The 9797-nt window shown below is 41.4% G+C and overlaps 1 protein-coding gene across 1 annotated transcript; it reads left to right on the top strand.

Annotated features, from left to right (window-relative positions):
* The first annotated feature begins 928 nt into the window (after positions 1–928).
* On the top strand, positions 929–8509 carry slc25a25a (solute carrier family 25 member 25a). The gene is made up of 10 exons (XM_084024517.1): positions 929–1185; positions 2778–2904; positions 3019–3106; positions 3204–3315; positions 4591–4749; positions 5547–5699; positions 5794–5901; positions 5985–6152; positions 6453–6603; positions 7043–8509. Exons 1-10 carry the CDS (start codon positions 1024–1026, stop codon positions 7225–7227), a joined length of 1413 nt encoding a protein of 470 aa, XP_083880643.1. The 5' UTR covers positions 929–1023; the 3' UTR covers positions 7228–8509.
* Positions 8510–9797: the final 1288 nt, after the last annotated feature.

Raw genomic sequence — 9797 nt, 5'->3', positions numbered from 1 at the left:
AGTTTATCAAGTAGCTCTTGGCGTTCCTTCAGCACCTTTTTTGGCTTTTGCTGCTCGTCCTTGTCCCGGTTTATTTCTCCAGCCCTTCATCCCTTCAGCCTGTCTGTGGTTTTTATAGAGAGAACCGGCTGACGTCCAACTGCCACACAGCCAACGGCCGAATCAAATTATGCAATAGCATAGAGCGGGACAATTTTAGATTCTCCAAAGCTCACTCAGAAAACACAAACAAGGTCAAGGGTGACATGCAGAAGGTGTTTAAGAGAGACTTCACTAATTGAAGGAAACGTGGAGAGCTGTTTAAAAAAAAAAGAAAAACTCAATTACATTTCAGTTATTTTCTTATTGAAGAGTAAGTCTGTTCTGATGTGTCTGTGCTTTGAAGAGGCAGGATGTAGTGGACCAACCAGGACCTTGAACAAGGTCTAAGTGTAGTATTTAAATAACAGCAAGAGACATTTAACCAACAACAATATTTTAAATTCCATTTATTGTATTGTATTTCATCATAATACAGATGATTAAATTGGTTTATGACAGAATTAAATAATGCTCTTCATTATTTATCATTCTTGTTTTTATAATTCTTGTTTAATTATTATTATTGTAGTTTTTAGTGTATATTTTATATATGTATATAATAATTATATTTGTATTTATATTGTCTTCTACCGAAGATACACTAATGAATTAAACAAAATATATGATTGGCCAATCTTTCACCGCAACATGAAAGCAGTGCCAGGATTGGTTGGCCGTTCTTCGTTTCCTTACGCAAGAAGGAGGCGCCAAGCCCATCAATGGGCGACCTCAGTGATTGGCCGTAGTAAAATGACGTTACGTTACCGGCGGGACAGCCAATGATGTAGAGCTATTCCGGGAAGGGGCGAGACCCGCATGACATTCTTTAGAAGCCGGCGTTTTTCCTTACCGGCAGTTCAGTTTTACCCTGTGGAGAAGAGATACCACGGTGTGCTATTTATTTATTTATTGTAGTTCATTTTAAATTTCCCGGAGTCAAACATGCTCGGTCTGTGCCTTTACGTCCCCGTGTCCAACTCGGACCCGATCGAAGTGGAATACTTTGAGTCGAACGGACTGCCGTCGGAGCTGAACTCTCTCTTTAACAAGCTGAGCGTGTTCCTCCCGTCCCAGGAGTTTTCAGCCTACCAAAGATGGCGGAAGGTGAGGGGAAACAACTTTTGTTATTAATCGCTTTGTATGTCAACACACACTCTGTTCAGCAGTCACCTACTTCTTTAAATCCTATTACTTTAACCGCCACTAAATCCTTTCTTTCCGGGCGCCCGGAAGGCTAAGCACGGGTAGTGAAAAGCCTCACCACTAGGCCGCGAACAGCTTGCCGGCTTTCAGTAAAGTCTCTGCGAGAACATTTTAAATGTTGTTGTTATACTTTGCTATAGTTATTATTCTGTCCGATGTATTATTTCAAATGTTTGTCTATCCAATGTAACTTCCATTATTCTTTTTTTCAAAAAGAAACGCAAATGGGCGCGGGCTACAAATGCCGGGAAATCCACCCTAAAAACGAATTTCTGCTCTGCTATTCCAGTGCCTTTAGAAAGTAGCTGAAGACGATATCTGCTGACATATGAAACTCGGCTATCTCTTTCGCATTGATACTTTTGACTTCTTGCTGATCAATATCTGAAATTATGTTTTGTAGAGCAGGTGGTTTTACAAAACGGTCGAATGGCATCAAATGCACTAACTGCTATTTATTATATAAAATTGGGTAATGGCTGGAATTATTCAAGCATTGCACAAGTAGACAACTAGAAAATATAACAAAAGCATGCGGAAAGAAAAAGCATAAAAAAAAAACGACAAATGAAAGAATAAGGCACCAAGCTTCTCTTGGCTTTATTAAAGTATTGCTACTTTCACTTGAAACTAAACTGGTGAACTAAAACCTGGTTTTTGGGCTCAGATATTACACAGGGCTGGGGCGCGTGATTAATTGGACACTGACTTATTGCAGACCTGTCAGAAGTGTCAGTTTTTGCACTCATGATGTTCACATTTTGTTCATGAACTGATGGCAGTGCCTTAATGCAGGAATGGCGATATTTAAAACATGATATGCCACTTCTCTTTGGCCGTGCCATAAGTCACATTTATGCACTTGTCCAGGTAGTTAAATGTGAACTGCAGAGCAGGATGTCCTGCAGAGTATCATTACAGTGTGATGGTCATATGCCTGCACTGTGGCCTGGCAGGTCGGGTATCAACACTGGCCAGGAGGCTGGACTGCCGGTGTCCTCGTCTTGTTTTAGCTCAGAAGGTTTGAGACTAGATTAAAGCAGTTGGCAGGTCTGCTTGCAGTCCAGGTCAAAGATAGCCCGGGTTGTTTCCACCTAATTAACCCCTCCCCTGTCCTGGAGAAATGGACGTCATCCTGCCATTCAAGAACACACCAGCTTAGTAAATGGGTCATAATGGTGTCCGGCACAAACACAAACCCAAATACCTTTTAAACCTCTAGTCGTATTCAGGACTGCAGGATGGTCAGACATGCATAACATTTCAGAACTGGCTGAACTTCAAATAATTTTCTGTGTGTGTGTGTAGCCACAGATGGCTGCATACCACTGCAATGTGTCATCTGCTGCTGCGGTTTGTGAAGTGTAGCAACAGACTTCTTTGCATAAATAAAATGCAATTCTATGCCCTCCAATAACAGACTGATTATTCAAACTCTATCCTGTCTTAAAAGTACCAAATCTAATTTCCTGTATATATTTTTCCCCTTGCAGAAAACCTTCAGAAGAGAAGAAAATAACTCTGAAGGACAGCTGGACTTTGAAGAGTTTGTTCACTATCTGCAAGACTATGAGAAAGACCTGAAGCTTGTGGTGAAAAGCCTCAACAGGAAGAATGCCGGTATGAGGCTTGAGATTGTGTTGCGGATGTGTCCGTGTTCGCTTGGTTTCATTTTTCATTCACTTTGTCAGTGGGTACTTTTTTCTCACAGCTTGTCTTTGTTTCTCTTTTAAGGCCACGTTGATCCTAAGGAGTTCATGCAATCTCTTCAGGACCTCGGGGTGCATATTTCCTCCCGGCATGCAGAGAAAGCCCTTAAGAGGTAATTTCAGTCATCCATTCCATCCATTGCAATCTTGTTTTTTTTGGCTTGATGGGCTCGATATCTTACTTTTGTGTTTGCCTTTTTTTTTTTAAAGCATGGACATGAATGGAATGATAACTATCAGCAGTAAAGACTGGAGCAACTACCCCATGGTGGAGAAGACGGAGAACATCCCTGAGATCATCCTCTACTGGAAACACTCAACGGTTAGTTCAGCAGTCTACACTGAAACTTCTGACCAAAGGGGAACAGATGTAGAAATGGCTGAGCTGAAACAATGGTGCTCTTTCACCAGCCAAACCAAAACGGGGAAGATCTGAAACACTAGTTTGTATTTTGAAGAAAAAAAATTGTGAAAAGAACTGGAAAATTCCACTGTTAATATCAGTTGTTGGTGTTACATACATTTTCCGTGTCCTATTTTCACCGTAGAGCCAATAAAGGTATCAAGGCATCTGATAATGGTATCTCTCAAGCTGCACTCAAAGTTCAGAGGGTGTTACACCTTTCTCTATGGGCGGTAAAACCGGTCAATCAAAGAGCAAATTCCCTGAAAGGTTCTATCAGCACAAGCCGTGCGTCAGCAATTAAGCTCCTATTAATCTATGACGGGAGGATTATGTCTAAAGGATTTGTCTAGCTGTTATGTAAAAGATAATGGCACTCAGTCAGTAGGTAGAGGTTAAGTAGTGTAGCACTGCCCCTCCTGGAGGACAGCGTGGTCTTGGAAGTATATTCCAAAGCTGTCCAGCAACCTTGACTTTGCTCAGAAACCCTGACCAGATGAACCAGGGCTAAGAATAGACCTGGAGTTATCCTCCTGGCAGGGAAAGCAGAACACAGCCCAATTACTGATGAAACCTTAGCTGCTGAGGTCGTTTCAGTTTGCACAAAGTCAGATGTTCAATGAGCTGTGCAACTGTACATTTACTCTTTGCAGCCGGTCCAGTGTGTCCCCAAATATCCCTGCCAGCTCTTTACCACGAGGAGGCTGTTGATGCCCTCAGATTAGAGCATGGACATAAATGGGCTCATTCAAATTATGTTGCAGTAAATAATCTCAAATTATTATTTGGAAAGATTATCTTTCGCCTCAGTGAGAACTTTAAATAGCTTCTTTTTTTTTTTCATAATGTTTCATAATGTGCATATTTAGATGGATCCATTCTGCTCCTGACCTAGATCCTTATGCACTTTGCCCTTTTGCCTCATTAACGTTATGGTTCAGAAGACAATACAGTACAGTATGTCACTGATTATCCACTGGAAACTGTTAAATATTGACCTCCACCTGCAATCTTTACTGCCTTACTGGATGTTTAAGTATCTGAATTCTTAATGATAACAACGTATGTTGGTGAAGACGAATTAATAAAAACAACAAACTTCCACTAAAGTTATTGGGGGGTACGTGGAAGCATTTTTCAAAATCTACTCTAATTCCAATCATTAATAATTGTATGTTTCTCTCTTTTTGGCAGATATTCGATGTGGGTGAGAACTTGATGGTGCCTGATGAGTTCACTGTGGAGGAGAAGCAGACTGGCATGTGGTGGAGGCACCTGGTCGCAGGTGGAGGAGCTGGAGCTGTTTCGAGGTCCTTCACTGCTCCACTGGACAGACTCAAAGTCATGATGCAGGTAAGACGACTAAATATGCCAAATACTGGCTAAACCTCCTGAGGGGGGTTTATATGGAAAACTGGCACTGAAGTATTGTTTGAGTTCTGCAGTGTGGGAACTGGACAGTGTGTGTGAGGAAAGTTGTGGAAATTCATATCTTACAGTTGAGAATCATCATCAGCTTTTTCCAGCCCTTTTACTGGAAGTAAAGTACTGCTTAAACCAACCTGATTCTTGCATCAAATCAAGAGATTTAAGCACTAAAAATAACATTGAATTGAACAGTGTAAATGAGGTTTTCCTGCCGCAATTAACCTCCTTTCGTAACTGCTGAAGGTACCTTGCTCAAGACCAAGTTACCTAAGGGCCGAAGCAAGTTTATGTTTAACAAACGGTGTGTAATGGGGGGAGGGGGGCAGAGTCCTCATTTAATGTCAAAGGAAGGACACGCTGCCGACCAATGACTGCACATATGCAGTCGTCACACCCTCGACCAGATAAGCTTCACCGTCGATGGGAGTGAGGCCTATCTGTGTCAACGGCCCAGATGTGCGTCACTTGTCATGTGGAAAGTCAGACTTTGAAACGATCTTGTCGACTTTGATCACCAATCGATGAGGAATGATGTGCTTTAGATGGTTTCCCAACGTTTAATGAAACAGACATCGTTGTCCTGGTTTTTGGCTGAGAGTCTTAACATACATGACCCCACGCCTGAAAGTCAAGTCAGCTGAAGTCACCTGCCAGTAAACTAAAGTAAGGTCTCCCAAATAGTTTAAGGATTGTGTCTAATTGTTGACTTCTTGCTTCTCCAGGTTTATGGCTCCCGGACCAACAACATGTGCATCATGACTGGGATGATGCAGATGATCAAAGAGGGTGGTATGAGATCGTTGTGGCGAGGCAACGGCGTGAACATCATCAAAATTGCCCCGGAGTCGGCTCTCAAGTTCATGGCATATGAGCAGGTATGATGAGTTACTGTCTGTAACTCGCATGTTTAATTTGTGACGCTTGGTGTTCATGCATTAATGTGTTTTCCCTCTCAAATTGCTTCTCCAGATTAAACTATTAATCGGCAGCGAAAAGACAACTCTGAGCATCATGGAGCGATTTGTTGCAGGATCTCTGGCCGGAGTCATCGCCCAGAGCACAATCTACCCGATGGAGGTGAGTTATCAGCTTGGTTTTCACTTCAAAAGGCGGCAGGATTTTCATGACAGTTAAATTAAACGGATGTTTTCTGTTCCCAGGTGTTGAAAACCCGTCTTGCACTGAGGACAACCGGGCAGTACTCTGGGATCTCAGACTGTGCAAAGCAGATTTTCAGGAGAGAAGGACTTGGGGCGTTTTATAAAGGCTACATCCCCAACATGTTGGGCATCATCCCCTACGCGGGCATCGACCTGGCAGTGTACGAGGTGAGCAGCAGGCACCAAGAAACACACAGTTGGCCTGTAAAACCTCAGTGGGTTTATTTTTTACTTGCTTTACTTATTTTTACATATTTTGGTTTTTATAGTGTCAGTTAGGAGCACGTACCTTTTTCTTATGTGACAGAACTTCTAATCAGAGGAAGATTGGCAGAGCTTTTCAGCGCCACATTTACAGTTTTACTTTGCACAACGATAAAGTGTTGATGCAAATATACACTTTACATAAAATACTCTGAATGACCAGATTTATTTTCATTCTCCTAATCTTGTAATTTCCCTCTTCAGACGCTGAAAAACAGCTACCTGCAGCAGTACGGCACCAACAGCACCGACCCGGGCGTGTTAGTCCTGCTGGGCTGCGGCACCGTGTCCAGCACCTGCGGTCAGCTCGCCAGTTATCCTCTGGCTCTGGTCCGCACCCGCATGCAAGCGCAAGGTGAGGCCTCTACTCCTGAAATACTGCACTGTTGTGTACATATTTAGTGGCTTAATAGTTTAAATGTCTTCGCTGGAAAGGAATATGATGTTTGTTGTTTTGCCATGGTACATTTGAAATTGGAGTTAAAACGTTTAAGGAAGTAGCAGCTCTTTTAAGAACCACACCTGTGTTTATGTTTCTAAGGCGAGGGAGAGACCGACAGACATTCCTTGAATGACAGGACTATATAATTGTGTTGGCTGACACTGGCCTAATTTTATTTAAAGACATTGTAATAAACACATAGAACATTTAGTCCTAGTTAAGGTGATATATGTGTCAGTGTGTGACTAAAAAGCATAATCACATAATCCTGCAGCCCAATGTGACTCTGAACAACAGTGTGTTTACTCACAAACGATATCACTGACTTATTATTATTATTATTTTTCCACAGCTGCAATGGATAGCAGCCAGCAGGTGACCATGTCCGGTCTCTTCAGGCAGATCTTACAGACCGAGGGCCCGACCGGGCTCTACAGGGGTCTGGCCCCCAACTTCCTCAAAGTCATCCCCGCCGTCAGCATTAGCTACGTGGTGTACGAGCACCTGAAGACACAGCTCGGGGTGAAATCACGCTGAAACTCGACCGTGTCGTTCACTAAGCTTCCGTGTGACCCTCCCTCACCCCCCTCCCTCCAACTCCCTGTCTGCCAGGGCTCATGTTAGCGAATCCCAGGGACCTTCGGGGCCCCTCTGGGGATTCATGGGGCGATTTCATTCTGTGAATGTCAGCTGACGAAAGGCGAGAGGACACTGACCGCTGTAAAGGCCAAGGTGGAGAATATGGACTCTGTGAGCTCAGGTTGTTGAGACTGTAACTGCTGCTATTTATGTTGGATTTTTTTTTTTTTAAAGGAGTTGTGTTGAGACCTGAAACAGGAAACATGAGGGATGTGTGTGTTTGTAACTCAAGGACCAAATGTTTTTGCTCTTCTGGCTCCAAGTTTGAGTTTTTGGTGCCTGAGCAGACATTCAGATTTTTGTCATGGTCGTGTGACATTGTGAGCTTCAGTCAGTTTTAAGATGCATTACCAGTATTTTGTGTTACACAACTCTACTGAAAACTACTAATTTAGAATACTTACAGAATTATTGATCTCTTTGAGAAATTGTATTTTGGCGTTCTGCCTTTAGGGAGGAATGATTGTGTTCGTAATTGAGAGGAATTTGCACATGTGAGTTTGATCTCTCTCCCTCCCTCTCTCCACCCCCACCTCTGTCCCGAATGAATGGATGACGGGTTTTTCTGAATATTTATTTCCATCTGTCCTGTATTTATTATTTTTATTATCTAATAGAGATGGGGGGTACAATGCTGCATGTTTCCGTTCTGAAGAGCCAAATGTGCGATTTGATAAGATGCAGTGATTGTATTCAGGGTGGGAAACCAACGCCAGGCAACAGCCTTATCGTGGCTTGCAAACACTACATTTCGTTGTCTGGTGAAATGTTGAAAACAAGGTCAGAGTTCGTATTAAGGCACAGTGGCTGATGTCTAAAGCAAAAAAATAACGTGTTTTTTTTCTTGGAGGAAACGGCTTCAGATTATGTCTGTTAATGTGTGTAGATGTTTTCCCTTTTCAAAGGTATAAATGTCTTAATGTTCACCTCAGGTTTAAGGGAAGATTATTGTTTAATCCACAGAGCACACAAAGTTTTCGTTTCACAGCATTTATACTCTTATTAAAAACAAGGGCTTTGAAAAAGACGAGCAACATAATGCACTTTAATCAATGCTGTGGAAGGGCTTACGAGTTAATCTTGTATTAATCCAGAAAAAGATTGAAGTCTTTTGTAAAGGAGTTTTAGTCTTGTTTTAATGGACCATTTTGATGCAAATAAATGCAAAGTTCTTGTTATAGTCCGTCTCTGATGTCTTTTTTGTGTACAGAATGAAGTGGATATTAGAAACTAGAAAATTTTTAAACATCTAATATACCTCAATTTGTTAGACGATAACAGCTGGAATAAGTGTTTTTCATCATCTATTATCTGATTCAGGGTTGCGGGGAGCTTCACCTTCACACCAACATTATATCATGTAGACTTGATGTCGAACAGAAAACGGATACTTTCACAGGATGTGATCAGACATTGAGTAGTAAAATGTTGTATAGTAATAGTTGACATCAGGGTGAAAACTAACAACGTAAATTTACTTAAGTACAAATTGAGTTGCTTGTACTCTACTTGAGTATTATCCCTTTTACGCTTAGTAAACTTTTACTCCATCTTGGAGATAAATATTGTATACTACATATACTTGAAAACTTTAGAGATTTGTGTTTATACTACAAAATATAATCTAAAACTGTATTTGGATGTATTGTTGTATATTAGACAAGACACCCAGCAGCGTATATTCAAACGAGCACCACCTTTACAAGCATTAGTGATGAACACATTGCATCACTAATTATAACCCAATAATTTATTAATTCAGAAATGGGTCATTCTGCATGAGTCATTCTACTTTTGGTACTCAAAGTTTATTTTGATGCTTAATTTGTATTTAATATTGACCACACCTGTTTGTTTGTGTGGCGAGGGAGGGAGGGACGTTCCTACCTGAGGAGCATGACACCATTCTGTAATTGTTGGCTGATATTGACCTAATTTTATTTAAAGACATTCTAATAAACAAGAAGAACATGTCGTTCTAGTCAAGGCGACCATGTGTCAAATGATTGTTTGCTTTAGACAAACATCACAACAAATGGGGGAAATAAGCACAATCATAATATCTCTCTCAGAACAGTTTGTTTTGTCAACCAATAGTTTAAAACTAGGTTTTCTATATTGTCGGACCCCCCCTCTCTCCCTGGGCTCATGCTCGGGAATCCCAGGGACCTTCGAGGCCCCTCTGGGTTCGTGGGGTTTCATTCTGTGAATGTCAGCTGACGAAAAGGCAAGAAAGGACAAAGAACACGGGAAAGGCCAAGTCGGAGTGTATGGAAGTTTGACTTTTTGGTGCCACAGCAACCATTCCGTTTTTGTTTTCATGGTGGTGTGACATTGTGAGGTCGTTGTAATTTGTCAAATAAATAAATACATGGTATTAATTTATTTCTGTGAATTTGTATTTAATTGATCTTTCTTTCTTTCTTTCTTTCTTTCTTTCTTTCTTTCTTTCTCCTTTCTTTCTTTCT

The sequence above is a fragment of the Eutrigla gurnardus genome (genome assembly GCF_963514095.1).
Source record: "Eutrigla gurnardus genome assembly, chromosome: 13".
Taxonomy (NCBI): Eukaryota; Metazoa; Chordata; class Actinopteri; order Perciformes; family Triglidae; genus Eutrigla; species Eutrigla gurnardus.
This window is presented reverse-complemented; position numbering and strand designations above follow the sequence as displayed.

Excerpts from the sequence above, each read along its gene's own strand:
- slc25a25a (XM_084024517.1), top strand. The coding sequence starts at position 1,024 with ATGCTCGGTCTGTGCCTTTACGTCCCCGTGTCCAACTCGGACCCGATC. Across the intron at positions 3,107-3,203 it reads GCAGAGAAAGCCCTTAAGAG|CATGGACATGAATGGAATGA; the intron begins GTAATTTCAGTC and ends TTTTTTTTAAAG. Across the intron at positions 5,902-5,984 it reads GCACAATCTACCCGATGGAG|GTGTTGAAAACCCGTCTTGC; the intron begins GTGAGTTATCAG and ends TTCTGTTCCCAG.